General features: G+C 41.4%; 2 protein-coding genes across 3 annotated transcripts in view; one reads left to right on the top strand and one right to left on the bottom strand.

Annotated features, from left to right (window-relative positions):
• The window catches only part of LOC125898908 (pro-neuregulin-2, membrane-bound isoform-like), an 86,520-nt gene extending 72,749 nt beyond the window's left edge, over positions 1-13,771 (bottom strand). For both annotated transcript variants that reach the window (XM_049592964.1, XM_049592963.1), the window contains exon 1: positions 13,130-13,771. In XM_049592964.1, coding sequence (XP_049448921.1) covers positions 13,130-13,538 — 409 coding nt within the window. In that variant the 5' untranslated portion in view covers positions 13,539-13,771. The remainder of the gene's footprint in view (positions 1-13,129) is intronic.
• Positions 13,772-15,782: 2,011 nt separating this feature from the next.
• puraa (purine-rich element binding protein Aa) lies at positions 15,783-21,771 on the top strand. Its single transcript, XM_049592374.1, has 2 exons — positions 15,783-15,962; positions 20,780-21,771. The coding sequence occupies exon 2, from the start codon at positions 20,860-20,862 to the stop codon at positions 21,715-21,717; it is 858 nt and encodes a 285-aa protein (XP_049448331.1). The 5' UTR covers positions 15,783-15,962; positions 20,780-20,859; the 3' UTR covers positions 21,718-21,771.
• Positions 21,772-21,994: the final 223 nt, after the last annotated feature.

Here is a 21,994-nt window from a genome sequence, read left to right as displayed (position 1 = left end):
GGCCTGTGGTAAATGAATGCCAGAGTATAAGTCGGCAGTGAAAGGTTATCTCCTGCACTGTCCTTCAGTGTCATGCTGCTTCCTGTGAATCTACCTGACACCTCAGTGAGGAGACGCTGCAATGAAGAAGCACCCAGAGCTACAAATTAATAAGTGACGAGTGTGTTTCATGTACAAACTACTGTAATGCATCAGTTCTACATGCATATTCTAAACAGCACTGACTTACATGCACTTTCGATGAGACTCACGAAAGCATCTGTGACCCAACGCAAAAAGAGGCACGTCAAAAATGTAAACACGTACCATACCAAAAAATGCAACATTGCTCAAGTTTTAACTCGTGTCCTCCACTGACACTGGCACCAAGACAATGCACATATTATTTCAAATTTTGTGTGGCATTGCACTATAAATAAACCAAAGCCGGGGTTGACATTGAAGACCTTAAGCTGTTTACACAAACCTTTGATACCCTGCGATTGAGGATCACTACTGACATCTATAAACCAGTTTATGGAATATTATGGAATGTGTTTTCAGTGGTGCAACGCCCACAGCTAGAAAGATCTACAAGAGAAGGAACACAAAAATTTATGCCCGCCAGCTTCACCCTCCCTCCTTGGACGGAGCAATAGTAGGTTCCTTCTACAGCATGCCAAAACAATGTTGATCTCACCAAGTAATTTGTGTGATCTTGACACTCCTGACAACAAGCCTGGTGTTACGGCCAATTATACTGTTCATAAAAAGTATCCATCAACTGTGAGTCTAACCCTGTGTCTGTGTGAGTTTGCAGAGATAACAAGCACCAGAAGTGGGTAGAGAAAAAGATTTTACATGCCACAGTAACCAGTTTAATATCAGAGGGAGCAAAGCAGCTTAATAAGGTTTCAGATCACTGAAAAATGAGCTTACTTGGGTTTTTCAGAGTCATGCCATTTACATGCATTGATCCAGAGCTGGATTACCAGACTAAACAGGGTTAATAATGGAGCTGCCGATAGATGTAAACAAAGCCAAACGCATATGAAAGCAGGTTAACGGCCCTGCACGAAACTGTTGGCAGCTTTATCTACACAGGTATTAGTGAATCTGTTGGCCACGTATATGTGGTACAGATTTAGGGCCTAAAACTATTTTCTGAGGATACCACATTCCAGACTCCATGCCAAAACAGACGGACAATAATGTTTTATTAATGGTGGTGAATGATTGATTTGTTTTCGGATCCGTTGTTGTTTTTCTGGTTGCAAAATGACAAATCCGTGGTGCAGAAATGCTTAAATATAGCACAAGACAGAGCCAGCTTCTATTCTGCACACCTTCATGCACTGTACAGTACACAGTGTATGTTAAGGTTTCATTATTGACGTGTATTTTCTTCTTTACTTTGGCCGCTTGTTTCCTTGTTTGATTCTGATACTATTTGTGACTTTAAGGGGTTAATTTTGTCAACAACCTTTCATGCTGCGCGCAGAAAAAAACGTTTTAAATATTTAATTACATGCACTGGCTGCAGCCTGTGAAGGAAGAGTATTGCAGCCCAAGATAGCTGCAAATTACTGAATGATTCAAAAGGCAGGGTAAACTTAAACTGCCTTCACAAAGCGGTAGGATACAAGACGTAAAGGGTGGGCCAATATAAACACATTAAACAGTGGTATCAGATGGGAAAATGAATAGGCCGTATCATCAAGCTGGCTTATGCTTATATTTTTTGTGATTCGCCTGTAGTGATATTTTAATATTGGCACATTCCTTATATTTTTTAGTGTAGAGAAACTGTGTCAGGACACTGTGTTTGTGAGGTGCTGCTGTATTTAAAAGTTACTTTATTTTTTGGGGTAATATCCAGCTCTGGGGGCAGCTATGTATGTTTTTTATATACACGACTCCTCAGATTTATTAATGGTCATCTTTCTGACCTCAGTCCAACACTGTACATGATGACTTCTCCCTGAGGGACACCATTACGGTTAGTTTAGTCAAAAGAACACATTGGCTTCTAGCTGACTACAGTATTACCAGCAAAGAAAGACGGCTTCCTTTTGTGAACAAAGTAAAATCCAAATGGCAGTGACTTTCACAGTTGTTATCCTGTACATATCTCACAAGCTGCGCAGTGACTGTGGGCTTTTGAGTGTTTTTTGACACAGCTCCAGCCGCAGGGGCAGGGAGTCTAACAACTGCTGTGACATTCCCAGCGGACTCATCCCTTTCAACTTTTCGGTGTTTCTCCTGCTTCCTGATCCTGATCATATACTGCCTCATTGTGGTGAAGGCAACATTCTTCAGTGGGTTGAAAAATCCAGAGTCCTAATTGTTGGAGAAGCAGAGATGCAGAGTGTATGATGTGGTCACAGAGGCTAAAGCCAAAATACTGTAATGTTTTTTTCTTTCTTTTTTTTAGACTGCTGTTCTATTTAGTAGGAAATTTACTGTAAATTATTCTTTGTCGTCTCAGATTACAGTTGTAGCTAGTAAAGTTGTTACCACTGCTTGCTGCTGGGCAGTCACAGTAACCTACAGTAATACAAAAGGGACATAGTTAAATTAACTAATTATATTAGGGGTTAAGAATTCAGTCATTTCAGTTCTGCAACTACAAAAACATCAATCATTACAGTGTTATTTTATTCCGATTGCAAGTTCATTTGTAACCTTGACTACATTTTATTTGATGATGAGCATTAAGGATTGCATGCTAGATGTAAATACAGTTTGATGCTCCCGACACTCTACAAATATCATATCCACCTCAAGTTATTTAGCAATCGATGCAACTTGTGACACCTGTGATGGAAAGGCTAACACACAGCAGGAATCAAAAGACCAAACAACCATCCGATAACGAATCTAAACTCCATAATAATCATTTTACAAATAACTAAGATCCTGGTGGTATAATTGCTTTAAGATGTTTACATGACCCCCATCTTCATCAAAGTGTTCATATAGTCATATCAAGGTCATCTCTTAAAGTGAACATAAAAAGAGCCACTGACTGCTGTCCAGCTACAGGCCCACTGTTCATTACTTTGATGTAAAGCATATACTTCATTCAGATCGGGTGTATGTCTGCAATGTTGGCATTGTGTGTTTCTGCAAACCACGGATATGTTACATGTGCACATTTCATGTATAGCAGATATGTTGAAATTTTACGTTTCTTTATGTTTCAACAGCGCTAGGGTTAACGTGGTTATGTTTAGGCACAAAAAATGTGTTATAGCTTAAACCACTCCCTTTTGGTGCCACAGTCACCGATGTCTTGCTAAACAACAAGCAGTTTTGTTAGCTGCTGGTCTTGAACAGTGATCTTTCACTTGGCAGCCATCTTGTCGAGGTGTCGCACCATCCACCATCCCTCACACCTCCTGATGGCAGCTCATATACATGTTGTTACGCTACATATAAAACATGCAAATGTAACGTGTCTGTGGTTGCAGAAACATACAATAACAACGCTTTCTCCTGGCGACTGTGTTGTGGATGTAGCTGTGAAATCGCACAGAAATACCAAATGATCACATGGCTTAATAGAGACAGCATAAGAGAAAAGCAAATGCATTTCTACCACCGAACCCGTCAGACATGAATTTATGTGTCCTCTCTGAAAATAGTGAAATTCTGTTCTAAATAGTTTTGCTGCTCCAAAAGCAGCTTTATTCCATTTTATAAATTCAAGCCAGAGATTAATGGAGATTATTGGTTGTGACATTATGTACTAACTGTAAGACTAATCTGCATTCACACCACCAGCAGCCGACCCAATCCTGCGCCTCTGTCTGATGGCGGATTTCCGCCAGCTGTTTGCAAGCTGCAGCGTTGCAGCAGGACTCTAGATAATACCAGTGATGTTAGAAACGAGGTGTTATAAAAAACACAAATGTTTCTGTAATCATACAGAGAATAGTGTTGGTTTTTTCTAAAGTAATGCACGCTGAGAAGAGCTGGTAGGAAGAGCCGGAGCAGTCCAACTAGCAGATGCATCATATATTTCCTCCTTTGCTTTATTTCTCGTACCCTCAGAATAACCTTAAAAATAGAACAAAACTATATATTATCAGCCTGACATAGACAGAAAAATGATTATTATTGATTATTAATACAACACAATAAGGAGATAAAACATATTTTAAAAGCACAGTGCATATTTGCCATATCCACCCCCTTCTTAACACTTCTGCTGGCATGACCTTTTGCTGGCTGTTACTGCCCAAGTCTCAACATCTAACAAATATTTTAAATTCTTTGAAAATTTCACTGAAGCCGTTTGCAGTTCTGTGGAGCATATGATTAATTTGATTAAAAACATTACAAGCCTTAAACTGCATGGCACTGCAGACTTGTTCTCATAGTTCTTATCCAGCTGAACTTAGAGTAAGCCCATTATTCTCCATGAGCCCAGACATAATTCTGTATTACAGCATGGAAATTTATAATCATCCAAAGCATTGCTTTGGTGTGTGTGAAATCAAAGGGCATGTTAAACAGACATTCAAAACTGTGGAAAATATCTGTCACAGTAGAGTGGTTAAACCACTCATGTAGAACTAAACTCATGTTAAACCACTCATAAAGGCTGGTAGTGCTTCAGCTCTGTGGTGAGGCACATTAGAGCAGAATTAGAAAGTGATAACAACTGAGTTTTGTGTCATGTCCAGAGCTTTCACAAGCAAACAGCACTGTGGCTCATCAAATGGAGTCATTTTTCATCAGATGTGGAGCTTTTGTTGTGATAAGAGTATGTACAGTATAATCCGAGGTTTTTGCCTTGCTGTAGTCTGTCAAAACACTACTTTGTTCTCACTTCAATTTTTGTAAGTCTTTTAGGAGTGTAATCCTGAAAATCTCCACAAATCTCAAACAGCTCCTGTTCTTAGGATTCCATTAGCTCAATATGAACTTTGGAGCAACATAACGTATGTTGAAATAAAAATGAAAGGGAAATAAAACTGAGTATAATCAAATTTAAGTGCTTTTTCAGCAACCCAAAACATACTGATGAATCTCAAATTTCTAACTTAAACATGAGCATGTGGCAGGATAATTATGGATCCTCATCACCCTCCTATAATCATGATCTTATCTGTGACGTTATCACATTTTGTATCTATTCATCAGAGTTCTTCTTGAGGTAGACATTTTGCACAACTACCTTAATAATGTCTGCATTACATTTAGCTCAGGGCAATCAATGCTAACTGTTACACCTGTGCTTGCCTTGGTGTGACAAGTCAAACAGTAGACGTAGACATTCTTACTGCAAAAGGTTCAGCACACTCAATGTACTCCACCTGCCCAGCACCGAACAGGAGACAAAGTTAGCACATAACTACTGAAGAGCAAGCTAGCGAGCTAAAAACCCAAATACTGTATTTTTTGCAGCGCTTGGTAGAGACTAATCTCTATAAACATATATTTGCATATGTATGCAGAATCTGTAGGCAATGACACAAGATTTTGGTATCAGAAGAGTTCTGGTTTTGGTTTGTAGTTTGTTCGTCGTCCGTGTAGCATTGACCAATCAAGTTTGAGCAGGCTTTGGTTGCATGCAGGTAAACTGTCCATGTGGAGAATAAAAGAGGTGGAACACATCACCGAAATGCACCTGTCTGAAGTTTCTAATAAAACTGCAAACAATGACCAGCGCACAAAAGAGGAAGTCTTGACCCAGATATCCACTGGCTACACTGGAAGCCCTGAAATATTGGACGTTGATGCCCAGAGGCTTTATTGTCATGATATGAAAGCGGATACATTCTGAGATTGGGTAGAGACCAAAACAAACAAACAAGGAGATCAAATATTGGACTTAAATTCAAATGGATAGAAATACGACTTTAAACAAATGCTGATACTACCGCATGTTAGCTGGATGTATAAGGCAACTGTTTGCTCACACATAGCTAAACAAAGTTTATGTCGCCAGACTGTTGCAGGGGAGACAACCCTGTAACGTGTACTGCGCTGTGTTGAGATGATGTCATGGTAGTTTCACATGGTGTTGCTAAGAAGGTCACCTAAGAGTCCTGCCTACACTGACCAGGTAGTATCTGCAGTAGAAAACAAAACAGAGAAAAGCACCTGGTACTACAAATGAGTGGAGGAGAGTCAAGTTTAGCCAAAGGATGCAGTGGAAATGAATCACTGGTTAAGGTTAGGAAGACAAAGAAGTATAACATGCATTTATTCATTTTCCATAACCGCTTATCCTGTTAGGGGGTCACGCAGGGGCTGGAGCCTATCCCAGTTGACACTCAGCGAGAGGTGGGGTACACCCTGGACAGGTCACCAGACTATCACAGGGCTCACTCATAAGGCCCGTTTCCACTGAAGAAGTTCCTGGTACTATTTGGGGGGCAGGAACTTTACAGGAACATCCTCTCGCTCGGCCCTGTCGACCGCCGTGTCTCCACTGAGAGGGCGGAGTAGGAGGAAGGTTCCTGTAAAGTTACCGGGCTCTGGATGTGACATAATCGTTGCTCGACCAAAGAAATAAACAAAGCTTGCTTTTCTTCTTACGACTCCTTTTAAAAATGCGACTCCTCGTCTGCTGAGTTTTAAAAATGGCAGCTATTTTGTCGCTTTCTGTTGACGTCACATCCCACCTTGAGTATATCCAATCAGCACCAAGTAAACCACAAGCCCCACCCAGGAGTTTTTCAGGGCCGTTCTGAGTACCTACTCCGAGGCAGGGACTTGTTTAGCCCCTGTAAAAGTTCCGGAACTCTGTCCTTCGGTGGTGGTTCCTGTAGTGGAGACACACACCAACGGCCCCAGCCCCGTAAAATTACCCCGAAGTTCCTGTGGTAGAAACGAGCCTATAGAGACAGACAACCATTCACGCTCACATTCACACCTAAGGCCAATTTAGAGTCACCACTAAACCTGCATGTATTTGGACTGTGGGAGGAAGCTGGAGTACCCAGAGAAAACCCACAATGACACTAGGAGAACATGCAAACTCCGCACAGAGTGGCTCCCCCATCCCAGGGTTCAAACCCCCCCACCCTGGGTTTGAACCGGGGACCCTCTTGCTGTGAGGCAACAATGCTAACCACTGTACTACTGTGCCACCAAAAAAGACCTATTAAAATAAATTTAAACCCTCTAGTACTAAGTTATATTGATGCTAATTATATTTCTAAATCTAACACTCACCCTGCAGTTGTGGAACTTTGCTTTGGTATTTTTGCTATTTGCTAGCACAATGCTAAGACGGCTTGTAACTGAAGACCCACTGGTTAGCCTGGACCAAAGCTCTTTAACAGTACTATTTTTATCTATGTTTTAAAACAATTTACATTTTTTTATTTGCTTTCACTTTTATATTACAAAGATGCCATTTACTGTTTTGAAAAATACAGTGACATCAAACAAATGAGGTGAGCATGCAACATTCATCAGCATATTGTTATAAGCTACTTGTTTGACGTAAGGCATGGCTTTGCAAGTACAATTCCAAAATCGAGTGTGGGTAAACAGAACAGAGTAACATACATTTCTGACAAAATAGTATTTTTTAGCAAATACTTCAGTAGGAACTACTCTGAGCTACTGATGGTACTTTTGCATGAAAGTGTAGAAATGAATTGATGCTGGGCGATGCCAGCAAAACATTTTGATTAGTGTGTTCTGACAGTGAAAAACAGCTTAACTAGATGCATAGCTCTACAGTAGACTAGATCCTCTTAACACACACCATGTCTTTACCCTGATTATTGCAGGGCTGTATTAGTTCGAGCTATAAAGCAGCAGTAGATGCTGCAAACATAGCTGAGCACAATGGGACTATATAGCATTATGCATTTGGTGACATACAAAGAACAGTAGGAAAAATCACACAGTAGAACACATGCTAAAGCAATTACTGTATGCTATAGTATTTAGTACAACTAATTTGAGGATGAAATATTAAGACCAACCATTATACTATATGGAGTTAAACTCCACTGGAATTTTGGGTGGATGATGAAGCTTAGTCTGATGCAATCTGAGAGGACTGCTGAATGTACAGTGCTTCAAAGTAAATGCTGAGAAGACCAAAGTTGGAGCACAACAGGAATTTAAATCCTCACTCCTGTATTAGTCATCTAACCTCAGCAAACATGCATCACTCTTAAGAGCTTCACAATGCTTCACAGATCCAATGAATCAACTGACACTGTAGTGGACGAGACAAAGTGTTGGCTCACACAATACTACTACCACACACACAAATCTGTGCTCTGCAAACAGGTATCAACCAAGACCCTGAATCGGTACACCTCAATTCTACCATGAAAACGGCTCTGTCGCTGCAGAATTGTGACATTTGTCGACACAAAAGATAGAGACCATGCTCGCGCCGTCATAATAATAGCTTGTAAAATTCTGTCTTTGGAAATGTGGAGTAAAAGTCTGAGTGATTGTGAGAAAGTGCCTAATAGGACAAGAAAATGAGTGGCCAATTACTGAAAATGGCCATGCCCTTTTTTCATACATCTTATAAATATACATCAAGCTGTCTTGTCAGAGTAGAGTAGCCGAGCGGAGATTCAGCAGGGCAGAAAGTCTACACAAATGACCCAGTGAACATTGAGAACAATCCCCACAAACATACAGTCGAAACAAATCCATGCTTCCTGCTGGTCAATCTCATTAGTCTGTGCCTCTGCCCTGGGCTGGAGACACTACGCCATTGACTGTTGAAAACACTTCAATCATTCTTATCTAAACAAACACACATCCTGTACACGACAGTAATCTTGGTGGTGAAATACTGTAAATGAGCACCTTTGTCACAATCAACAACTGTTTGCTACATCGCCCTTGAGTGCGCTATTAGGGTGTAATGACCAGCCTGTGGATGCTTGTTGATTCTCACTGCTTCCAGGTGAAGTTGTGGCGTAACAGCAGAATCCAGTAGCCATCAGCAGCTGTCATTCATGTTCTATGTCTAGCTCTTCTAAGGAAGTCTCACAATTCACAGAAAGATGCATAGCTCGGGGCAAAATTCTGCCTGTCTACCACCTCAATGCAGCAGCTGCGGCCTGCATACAGTACAACTTCATGGTGACAGATTAGTGTTAGTGTGCACTCACAACAACACTGTTACATTTACCTCAGAGAAATAAACAGGCTTAATGAGCAATTAATAAATTCACAAGAGCGAGAGGTATGAAGGCGGTTTTAGGGCGATGTGTTACTCCTCAACTCAGATGACCTTTTTTATGTGCATAAGTGTTGCACCGATTTTTACTGATACAATGCTCCCACCAGTCTGCACACGCCCACACGCATGCACACACAAAATGCAAATGATGTAGGTCTCCTCCATGAGGCGTATGGATAGACAAAAAGCAAGGGACCTCACCTATCACGTTTGTTTCATTACACAGACTTCAGATTTAGACTGAGCCATGAGGGACAGAAACACTATTGTTGTGCTAAATAAGAAAAGCTATGGACACAGATGTGCCACGCTTGAAATCACAGTTCTACACACAGCAATGTCAGACTCAGTTCCAGAGGTGGGAGGAAGTCACCTATGTGCAAGTCTCAAGTCTTAACCTTCATGTCTCAAGTTACTGTGGTAAGAATCAAGCAAGACAAGTCAAGTTCAGGAAATGCCAAGTCACAAGTCAAGTCGCATAAAATTCTGATGATCTGGTCAAATGTTAGCTTTGTAGCTAGCTTACTAGCTAACATTTAGCCAATAAGCTAATAAGTTAGCTAAAATGACACATTCACGAACCTTTCTTTGTGGCTTTTGTAGTGGCCTAGTAGGTTGCCAGGTTTGCATGCACTGCAGTAAAAATCACTTAATCATGTTTCAGAAACACAACTCAGAATCTAAAAAATTATTAATATTTATTTTTTTTAAAAAGTCAGGTCCTTTCGAGTCATCTGTCTTAGGTCTAAGTCAAGTCACAGGTCATGAATACTAGGTCAGAGTAACATGGAGTCTTTAATTAGTGTTCGTCAAGATAGCATTAAGTCCTCATATTTGTGAATCGAGTCTGACTGGAGTCAAGTCATGTGACTCGAGTCCCACAATTCTGCTCTGTTCTATATTAGTACATATCCACTATATCTCACTAAGGTAGTTGTTATTTTTTTTTACTGTCAACTCATCTTACACTCTGTGTAGATAAAAAACAGTATATAACACAGCACATGATCAACATTGTTTGGTAATAGAAGATAATAATGATATGCTAACTGGCTGGCCCCTGGTTCAGTACTTCCACACCAAGCCTGCCAACATCTACTCAACAAGGTAAAAAGGGGGGGAATACAAAGTGTGCACTGAGAAATAGGTCATAGGGCCTTGTAATGTCATCTCAGGTGCCTGCAATCATACAGCATATGGTCTACTGCGTGTAAACTGCCTTATTCTATCACACAAATATGCCAAATATGTTGTGCCTGGATTAAATGTGTGCACATTTTCTTTTAAAGGTGATGATGTTTTGTTGTCATCATTGATTTGTCACAAAGCAGCACTGGACTTCCAGGAAATACTTGCTGCCATGTGTTAAGACACACTACATCTTGACTGAGGTGTTTACAGTCTCTCTTGTTTCTTTCCAATAATGTCTGAGACAATGTTGCAGTTCCACTCAGATACAACATGACCTGCTTGAGATACTGGCAGCCAGCATGAGAAGACAGATTTGATAGCTTAGCATGAGCCTGAGTTTGCATATGTTGGTTGTAATCTATATCAAAACAACAGTGTTTCTTGGGGGTTTCTTTTTGGCAGGAACCGAGCGCTCCCAACTGAGTCCTGAGGAAGGGGTGCAGGTGGCAAGCACTGTAGGTAGCCTGTTTTTCCGGCAGCAGGAAGACAACAACTGCATCACTTTGAGAGCTGTACAGTATGTACATTCAGTCCCCTTGCTCATACACTTGGGAGCTTGTGTGCCTCTCCACGGGAGGGATTCGAGGCAAGTTTGAGATGTGTGCTGAGCAGGCCTGGAGGCAATATTTGGGCCCGGACAAAGCTGCTTATGCAGCAGTTCAAGGTTCAAGGCCAAGATGTAACTGCCTAACATGTGGATGCGCTGATTCGGTGTTAGGGGACTTAATAGGAGGGAAAGAAGCAGTCAACAGAACATTGTTGATCTTGAGTCCCTGCTGAATGGAGGAGGGAGCTCAGCGGGACAAGATGTCAAGGGACTGACTGTTTATCTGTCTGTATGAAAGGCTGTTTAAAATGACACGATTAGGGAGGAGGCGGGGTCAGTAAAGACACAGTGATGAGATCTATTACACTGAGTAAGAAGCCCCTCAACTACAATGACCCACCACAGCAACATCAGCTGTGTTGCTGGGTGCTTTGAACTAAATAAAAGAGATCTACAGAGGCCCAGGAAGCGGGCGTGGCAACTCCCTCAGGTAATACAGTAAGGTGGCCGTGCCAGTTTGATCACGTCACTGGCAAGCTTTGCTAAGTGGCAGAAGAATTGACGGGGGATGTTTGGGCTGTCTAAAGAACTCGAGAGGTAATAAGGTCCATTTTGTGTTACCTCTCTAATGGGATGATGAGTTTAAAAGCCAGAGTGAGTGTGGCAAAATCAAGAACAGAGGGGAGCATTTGTGTCTCATGAGTACAGGCTAAGAGGATTTAAGACGGCGGCGGCACAGGGCACACATCATGTTCTAGGCCACAACACTTGAGTGGAAGTACAAATTTGTGTACCATACGATGCCACGAAAAGAGATTTTTTTTTTTTTAAATTAAACGTGTAGCGACTCAAAACATTCAAAGTATGGAGGACGAGCTGCCTCACATGTTGAAGTTGTGCTGCAGGCTGACCAGCATGGGACATTAGTTGTAGACCAAAGTAAAGGAGTGCATGCCTGACAAGCACTGTGTTTAAGCTCCAGTTACAGACACTGATGCTGCTTTATAATTAAAGTAGTGGAGACTCCTTTTACCTGGATGAAGAGCAGGAGAGACACATGTGGCATTTGAGCTGTTGAGAAGTGGCTCTAGCAAATCTGCACACTTGTTAAACACTAATGTGTGTGTGCATCCATGTACACGTGCAAGGCAATGAATGTGCGCAGCCTTGTATGCTGCATTGTTCTTAATCAATAACTTGCATAGTCTAAACAAAATTAGCAGCCTAGATTTTAATTTGTGGAAGACAGACAGAGATTAAGAGAGAAAAAGAAACCATTGTTCTTTGAAATAATAGAAATACACTTCAATATACTAAAACAGAAATAAATAATGGCTTATTATATATAAAATATGCCTACTGTGACTTTAAAATAACTCCCTAAGGGCGACATCTACTGACCAAAGTCCATCCCTGAACCACTCATGAATCTAAAAAAGAGAAAACCCTAAAGTGTAGGCTGGTAAAGTTGGTATTGTGATATTTCCAACAACAGCCCCATCGTTCAAGTTAGGACTACACCACAACCACACTGCTACCCTCCTGCTTGCACTGAAGATGCATGTGTGCACACACAGCACTTGGTCTACGATAGGCTATGCCATAGTGTGAGGTATTAAAGCATTAAAGCAGGGCGTGAGCCTAAATATAGCCCAGGAACCAATTTGCTTAGGGCAGCGTGATTTTCCACACGTGATGCCGGTGATACAGGCCGCTGTCCCTGGTCCTGAAATTGTACCGGGTCCATTAAATGCATGGGCTCGATCTTCATATAAAAAGCCACTATAATTTTTGCAAAACAGAAATATGTGCATGAACCATATGAAGTGGAATATGCATGAGAATGTGCCTGAAACGTTTAAAGTGTAATGCGGGTTTGCAGGATGCAGATAGTTCAATACACACAAACTGCAATTCCTCACAAGCAACAGTGCGAGGCGCATGTCTGATGCAGTTCAGGGGAGAGAGAATGGGAGAGAGAAAGAGAGAAAGAGAGTTTGATTGATCATGTGGGCTATGGGAGCCTGCGAGAGTTGTCGAAAATTGCTGCATAGACGCCCCTTAGGCACCTATCTGGTACCCACTGACTCCAAACCATGCTGTGCCCGTAATAACCACAATTCACCAGAGTGCCTGTTACCAAAAGCCCCTCAGCCAGGGGGGCTGTTAACAGACCGTTCATTCTTCCGGGTTGGACTTCACCGGTAATCCACAATACATTAACTTACCGCAGTCCTCACACAAGATCTTCCCAACATCCTTTTTTAGGTTCTTCACACTCGTGTCCCGAGGCGCAAACGATGCCTTGAAAACCAAGGGCTCGTCAGTGGGGTCCATGAAAAAAATGTACTTGTGGTTCTTCTTCACTTTGGTGCACGGAGCCTCAGATCCAAATTCCCCCACGGTGACGAGCTGTTCTCGCTCCAGACCCCCGCTGTTTTGGGGCCAAACATCCAGCACTTTGACATTCACACGGTACGGCTCCGCGGAGACGTTCACAGGCGTAGACTGCACCTTGCCCTCGATCACCACGGCGGATTTGTAAACCTGGTCCTGCAGGGAATTCAAACTCGGGGAGTAGCAGGCGAATGAGACCCCGATGACCAGCATGGATAAATGTACTGAATCAAGCCTCATGCCGCCTGCTTTGGCTCGGTGGTCGCTGGTCGCGTTGCGGCAGGGCTCTCTCGGCTGCAGGGCGATGGCGATGGAGCTGGGTTGAATGAAGAGACAGCAAGTAGGCTCCAGTAGCACGGCAGCGCGGCAGACCTTGCATAAGTGTCCATGCCATCGGGATCCGCTGCTTTTTCGAGTGATTTTCAATGGGTAAACAGCAGCTTTGAAACGGGGGGACCGCGTGGATGATGCTGGGTTTCAGATCCAGTCACTGCTTTCTGCTAATAATAAGGCATTGTAGACAGGCTAAGCAAGGAATCGGCGGATTCTCCCCTCCAGAAGATGCCCCCTATGCTGCCATAGTAGCCTTAACTGCAAGACGACGCCACTCTTATCTTTGCCCAAAAATTGCAGTGGTGGGGTACCGCTATGATGGTTTTCTGTATCATCTGCAGCGGAGGGAAAAGACGCAAAATGCTGCAGTGAACCACAAGTTTGGTAGTCCGGTCGCAAAACATAAGCCACGTTTCATTCCAAAAAATAAAGCATTATTTCTGGTCGGCAGCTAGAACGCTAAAACGGCGCCTTCCACCGTGGCTCTCTCTCCGCCTCCCCCACTAGCCACAGACGGAGAGAAAATAATGCCGATTGCCAAGGGGCTCCGTCAACAAAAACGCAGGATTGGAGCACTGAGATACAGGCAACCGATGGACCAAAGGGTCGATCTCCTCTCTCCCAAAACCCAGTTACTGTACGTCAATCACTCCATGGTGTTTTATCAGCGGTGATCTCACGTTATAATGAAACAAACGGAATCCTAAATCCATGACTGTCCCTCCTCAAAATCGCATCTTACTGTAGCCAAGGCATTCCTCCTCCGAAGGAAAAAAAAAAAAAAAAAAAAAAAAAAAGAATCAAATACATTCACACTGGAAAATGCAGCCGCATATAGTCCGGCGGGCCCAGAAAAAAATCATATGGCTGCGATGACTAAGGCTGCGAAAGCGTTTCAGATTCTTCAAGAGACTGTTTTGAATGAGTTTTGCGTCTCATCCCATTAAGTCATGCCCTGCATTCAGGTCACATTCGCTGTTCTGCCTCTAAAAAAACTGATGTTGAAGCACCGCATTAAATCCATACAGCTAAAACAGCTGCAATATTGGGCTCCAAAGCAGAGAAAAAACATTATAATCACTCCAGAAGAGGGGGAAATCTATCAAAGTAAGCTTCCCTGCATTTTTAATATTATAATTTAACGTGTTCACATGATATATACATCTGAAGGAAGCACTTTAACACATGACCAGACCGAAATAATACATATATTTTAACATAAGAATATTAACATCTTTGAATATCATGACTGGCAATGTTTAGGCCAAGTTATGATTGTAATGGTGTGCTTTGGTTTAACCCAAACGCCAAATAGAATGCGGATACAGGATGTTGTGCTGACAGCATTCACAAAGAGCGACATCTGCTGACCACAGTGTATTTATGAGCTATTTGACACATACTTGCTGTAAATGCTGCTGTAAATCAAACAGCAAATGTAGTAAACTGGGGGAACGCAGGGTGCCAGATTTGAATTCTGTGCCATAAAATACGCACAGTGTGGACTCAAATAAGCACCCAGCCTACACAGTTTGGGTCAATATATGTTTGAAACTCAAAGCTGGTAATCTCAGAGCAAAGAAAATGTGTAGTAAATTTGTAAAGTACACTCAGACTTACTCATCTAGTTAGGTTTTCATTTACGCGCATGTCCTGCAGACCTGACACAGACCTGGCTGCTCTCCGTGGTGCTGAAATGCTGCAAGGCCTATAAATTAAGCCTATAGGGTGCTGATGTGAGACATGGGAATAAAACCATGTATTGCTGTGTGAAGTGAGGCTCTCTTTTCTGCACAATAACCACCAGTGTGCATTTTAAACACTCGTGACATCATCACAGAATGGAGCACAGGGTTTGTGCGCTCTTCCCCTGAAGGATTCAACCATGCAGAGTGACACGTGTCATAATATGGACTGATTATTGCCCGATGTGTTGACACTGATGCTCACTTACTTCTTTAAGACGCTGCCCTCCATTACAGTTGCAAAAATTGTTGCCCTACCTGTTACCATCACAAGGCAGAGCTGCAATACCTCACCAGCGCCAAAAGGAGGCGCTCGTCCTCCATCTTCCCACAGTGCGTGTTGACATCAGCGGTGAGGCGTGCGGCGTTGAACTTGTGCGTGTGTCGCTCTCCGTGCCACGACTCGCCGTTTCTTGTCCATCTTGTGAAGCCAGCAGCAACAGCAGCAGCAGCAGCAGCAGCCCGCTGTGTTGTCATACAGGCCTCCGCTCCGAGCGCATTCACATGTGTCTGTTCCCTTGTCTCGTCTCCTGCAGCTCGCCGTCGAGGCTTTAAAGCGCTCTGTCTGCATACTGAGCGGCGGAAGGTAGGTTACGGGATCTCGCTTGGTTGGAATGACGCTTTTAATTTACATGTCATCCGGATTGTTAAATGTCCTGCAGCATTTTAAGTGCCCTAAGGTGCAGCCAAGCATGTGTCATTGTCTCGCAGAGTTGACAGAAAGCATGGTATACAGCATAAGACCGCGCGTCTGAAATAATAATGGAGCTGCGTTTGGAGCAGCGCCACTGCATTCCGGTGTTGGGATGTAGGGCAAAACTTTGTGAGGCTGCCTTTTTCAAACTGCGACGACACCTTCGGAGGCTGAAATCTGCGTTGGACGTGGCCTAGACATCCGAATTCAACTGATTTTACTGACTCATTTTCATGATTAAAAAATTGGTCGAAAACTCATTGATGGGAAAAAATTAATTAAATTGACAGGTTGTTTGTGGTGTGTCGGAGCAGCTGAGACACGACGGCACAGAAACAGGGTTTATATTGTCTATAGGTAAGTAGACAGAAATGTAATATGCCCTTTGGTGAGATTTTGGATTAGAAAGTTGGAAGAAATTCTAAATTGGGGATTTATTTTATAAGCAATGAGGCCCGAGATGAAAGGGGGGTATTAGATTGTACGCATGACACAGAGAAAATGTAGGCCTACATCGAATACCTAAACAAGACCTCGTCTGAGCGTCAATATAATAATTTATATTGATTACTTACCTATTTTGCATCCAGACTCGGATTTTACCTTGTTGAGAAAAAAAGGAAGAAAGAAAGGGCGCATTATAAAAGATTGGAACAATAAGGCCAGCAGCAACTTTGATTTAACAATAAAAATATAAGTAAATTAATGCAAAGAATGAAAAACATAAGTAAAGGCAGTTTAATATGTTGAGATGAGAATAAAAGACCAAATGAGTAGCATGTATACGTTTCAGCATACAGAGCCTCTGCAGGCCTGCATCATACTGACCATCAGAATGATAAAAGGTATATTAACTGCCCTCTTTTAAAATTTATTTATTTAATTCTAATTTCTTTTTGCTTATTTAAATGCCCTTTTATCTTATTCAGATCACTAGTAATTTACTTACTTTTTCCTTTTCTAAATATGACTGGATTTTGTCAGGCAGGGCGGGATGATTGCTGCAGAGCTCATCAGGAGGCCTTGCGACCTTTGCAGGGCAAATGTGAATAATTTTATAAAACAAATCTAAACGCAGAGGCAGGTTAAAGAAGAAAGTTAAATAAGAGAAAAGCAGGTAAAGGTTTAGGCCGGCAGGCTCACGTCGCCTCACGTGAAGGTTGAACTGACTGAGCAGGGAGGGCTTCATGTTTTAACCCAAACTTTATTTTTGACTTCTGGTTTTTCAATAAATTAACGCAGTTATTTTTAAGAATGTTTATTACATTGTTTTAAGCCGAATGATTGCTATATTATCAATAATTTTTTTTTTTTACATCTCTAATATAATAAATAAATGTTTTTACTTTATATGTGATTGCTTTGACTTGACAATTGCGAGCATAAAATAAATAAAAATAGTTAAACTTTGCATTTCTTTAGCATTCTGACTCGATATCACAATCTATACTAGCCCACTTAATATTATTTTATATTATAGGCTCATTAACTTTACCATTATGTCAGTGTTTACTCGGTTTATTAAGGCAAGTTGTATCATATACAAAAGATTATTCAGTGTTTTGATTGTATTTATTGTGTTATTTAGTATTTATAAGTAGCCTACAAAGCAACATTTGACATATAAAATCATTATAAATATAAATCACTGTGTGTTATATTCGACTTTATGACAATAATCAAGAGTTATTATTGTATTATATAGTAGAAATAAAAATGAATCTATAAATGTAAACAGATTTTAAGTGTTTTAGCTTTTGGATTTCCCCTATGCATGAAGTCCATGCAGGCCTGCAGGCAGCCTGTGGGAGCCTACATGGAGGAAATGTCAACCTTTATTATTTATTATGAAGAATTATGTCAATAAGCTGGATTTAATTTATTTTTTAAGGAAGAAAATTAAAATAATATGCATCTTTAAACATTAAGATGACAAATCTTGAAAAGATCTGATCATATGGCAGATTTTGTCCTTCTATCATTAGTATAATAAACGACTTGTTTTATTCTGAATAAAATGTTAAGGATCAACGCTCAGTCTTTTAAAGTACATATTTTTGAAGTGCATAACGAATACTCACTGAAAGAGTTATGAATACGCGTTTATTTTTTTTTTCAACATAAACGCTTTTACGCACTCAAACTTCTCCATATCAGCCTACAAAGAGAGAAGAAATGCGTGCTTTGCAAAAATGTTAAAATCCTGCATGTACAGGAAAGTTATAAAAGCTGTTTTATATAGGCTGAATAAAATGCACGTGACATTTTCATATATTAATGTAGACATTTTATCGGTTTCTCTCGTGAATATTTAAATTCGACTTTATCGACTGGAATTAATAACCTATAGCATGTAAAGGCCAGGCTGAATTATAAGAAATATGTTTGTTTTTCACATGCAAACAAATAACAAAATGTTGGTTTAATGACCTCATATTAAACTCTGGCGTCAGTCTTTCAGCAGTTTTCAAAATAAAGCAATAACCTGAGCTACTTTATTATTTTCTTATATGATTTACCAGGAATTACAAAGTTTTTTTTCACAGAATGAAAACGCTTATAAAATCAAAGCAAAATGACACAAAAAATAAACAAGCCTCTTTTTTTAATTTTTTTATTTTATTTTTTTTTTCTGTAAAGGCCTATAGCATATAGAAGGTTCAAGTGAAGAAGGTCTGCGCAATAAATTTGTTTCCAGGTGGACAAGAAGGAAGATTAATAACTGTGGAGAAAATTTCGCCAGCATGGGAACGGTATTTTTACATGTGACCAATAACAGGTAAATGTTGTGTGTAGACTATTAAAGCGTGTTCACATGTCTTGACTTTTTTTCTTCTTTTAAACAGGCAAGAAATAGTTCAGGTGTGTGTGCGTTTTGTAATCACATTGGATATGAACAACAGTCAGACTACATCATATTCTATAATAAGGTCCAATAGGTGAAAATAACCCATGAATGCGTGGGTCTACATTTAAACATGCATGTTTTGCTCGTTTATTAGTAAGAGTCTATGCTGCAGCACACACGTCTGAATATTCACGAAAGAGCACAGCACATTATGAGCACTTTATGCACGCTTATCCAACACAGATCAAGGTTATACATTTTACTGTGCTGGTGTAGGATAAAAAAAAACCCAGCTCTGACACAGTTAACATCCCTTGTCGCTAAATGGATTGGCAGCATGTCAGCCTGGCAGACAATGTGCGGATAAATAATGAAGCAGTGGGCCTAGCAGCATAGCCACGCCACTGCTACAGTTTGGACACCTGAGTGAGGACGCATTGGAAAAATAGCCTCATGACTGTTATAACTCAGATGTCCTTGAAGATAATGAATCAAAAATAACTTGGCTTCATGGTCGCCCCAGGGCCAAAGATTACAAATAATACTATTAGTTCATTTGTGCTTCTTGCGAGCGCGCTGGTGGTCTGCAGGCACAGGATGCTGCACGTTAAGGCCCATATAGTGTTTCATAAGTCGGCGCAACTGTGTATGTGCACCATAGGCCTACTGAGCATACGGATGAAGTCGTTTTAAAAGTGTCTTTTGATGCATTTTTCCTTCAATAAAATTTTACATTTCAAATTAACTAAATTAATTAACACAGATCACAGCTACAGCTCATTAACGGAAGATACTGCAGCTTTTACCCGCCCTCTTTTCAAACCGCAAATGTGGATATTTGTAACGCTTAACGAGAGGTAAGGATGGGCACACTTTGCTTTCATGACAGACAGTGGCATGAGGTGAGCTTTGTATCCTTAAATATTTTTCCTTAAGAGTTAATCGGACCTTGCCCCGACACGTTTCGATAATTGCTGCACTTTATTGCCATGCCAGGAGAGCACATTTTAATTTCAGCTGAGAGAGAACAAATTTTAATGAAGCCAAATGTTTAAAAACGAATAATAATTCACAAGTGTTTTGGAATGTAAGAAAAATACATTAAAAATAATGCTGTGTCATTTCTGCATATGTTATTTATGCGTCTGCCATAAAGTTGAGAAAGGTTAAGATGGACTAGTTAAACCAGGAATTATTATGCATCCTTTGGCTGTACAGATATTGAGCAAAAAACGATTCACTCGTTGTTTTTAGTCTGATTTTTAATATTATTTCATTAAACAATGCCTTTAGATATTTGAAAATATATTTAATTTGGTGATGAGGCCTAATGACTTGCAAAGGGCACGGAAGGTTAAGTATTTATACTTTAGAGACTTAATTCCTATGACTAGATTTTGTTGTGAACAGAGTCGCAAGAAAATCAATGAGTTTGGCCCAATTTGGTATCCGTACACTAAACTCTGAAGCTTAAAATTAACAGTTAATTACTGTGTCAGGTCACCACATGTAATTTATCGTTTGTAAAATCATTAGCATATTAAATGTTAACTGATAAACTTGTATCCAGGGCTAGCTTGGGAAGAAATACTTTCTTTTCTTACTTTTAAACAGAGGGCAAGCTAGGGTCTTTCCAGGTAGTCTGGCAGGAAAAGAAGACGTCATTTCTAGGGACTGTTTCGATAAAACGAAACCTAACCAGGCTGCGGATGATGCGTTTCTGCCAAACAACTGTTGGTTTCGCTTTCAAAAACACAATGACAGCTCTTGACATTAAGTTTACACCTTGTCGGAGAAAACCCAGCGTCCCCGCTCTGCATTAACATCTCCTCCCCTTGCCTTTTTATACCTCTCTGTGTAGATCTCGCGAGAGCTCCGGCGGTCGCTCAGGCTGGCCGAGGCTTTGCAGCAGACAGAGGGAGAAGGCAGGCAGGCAGCATCATGGCGGACAGAGACAGTGGTAGTGAGCAGGGAGGAGCAGCCACGGGCCCAGGCTTCGGTTCCATGCACCTAGCGACAGGAGGGGCGGGCACGGCTTCCGGGCTCCAGCACGAGACACAGGAGCTGGCGTCGAAGCGGGTTGACATCCAAAACAAACGCTTCTATTTGGACGTAAAGCAGAACGCGAAAGGCCGCTTCTTAAAGATAGCAGAAGTCGGGGCCGGTGGAAACAAGAGCCGCCTCACTCTCTCCATGTCCGTGGCGGTCGAGTTCCGAGACTACTTGGGGGACTTCATCGAACATTATGCCCAGCTGGGTCCGAGCAACCCGGGACTGGTACAAGACGAGCCCCGGCGAGCACTCAAAAGCGAGTTCTTGGTTCGAGAAAATCGGAAATACTATATGGATCTGAAAGAGAACCAGAGGGGACGGTTTCTGAGGATTCGACAGACCGTTAACCGGGGGCCCGGTTTGGGATCCACGCAAGGCCAGACGATTGCTCTACCTGCCCAGGGACTTATTGAGTTTCGTGACGCTTTGGCTAAACTTATTGACGATTACGGTGTAGAGGACGAACCTGCAGAGTTGCCCGAAGGGTCATCATTGACTGTGGACAACAAACGTTTTTTCTTCGACGTCGGATCCAATAAGTATGGTGTGTTCATGAGGGTAAGCGAGGTGAAGCCAACGTACCGCAACTCAATTACGGTGCCCTACAAAGTGTGGTCCAAATTTGGGAATACTTTCTCTAAATATGCCGAGGAGATGAAGAAGATCCAGGAGAAACAGCGGGAGAAAAGGGCATGCGAGCTGCAGCAACAAGAGGAGATGCAGGCGGACGATGGAGACGAGGATTGATAGATAGCAAAAAAAAAGAAAAAAAACATGCAAGAGTAATGAAAATAACAAGAGAAATATAATTAAAAACTCTACTGTATAAAGAAAGAAATCTAAAGATTTAACTGTATTGGTTTAACTCCAAGGGAGCATCACCCACAATATAAGAAACCTCCACAACCTGACAGTTATGACATGTTGTCACTCATCGCTGGATGTTACCCCACTTATCCACCATTAATACAGTTAACAGGCTGCTAAACAAAGTAATAACATTATATTTGAACATTGTTTCCTA

This window comes from Epinephelus fuscoguttatus, linkage group LG12, assembly GCF_011397635.1.
Source record: "Epinephelus fuscoguttatus linkage group LG12, E.fuscoguttatus.final_Chr_v1".
Classification (NCBI taxonomy): Eukaryota; Metazoa; Chordata; class Actinopteri; order Perciformes; family Serranidae; genus Epinephelus; species Epinephelus fuscoguttatus.
Note: the sequence above shows the minus strand (reverse complement) of the source record. Positions and strands in the feature narration are given on the sequence as shown.

Excerpts from the sequence above, each read along its gene's own strand:
- puraa (XM_049592374.1), top strand. The coding sequence starts at position 20,860 with ATGGCGGACAGAGACAGTGGTAGTGAGCAGGGAGGAGCAGCCACGGGC.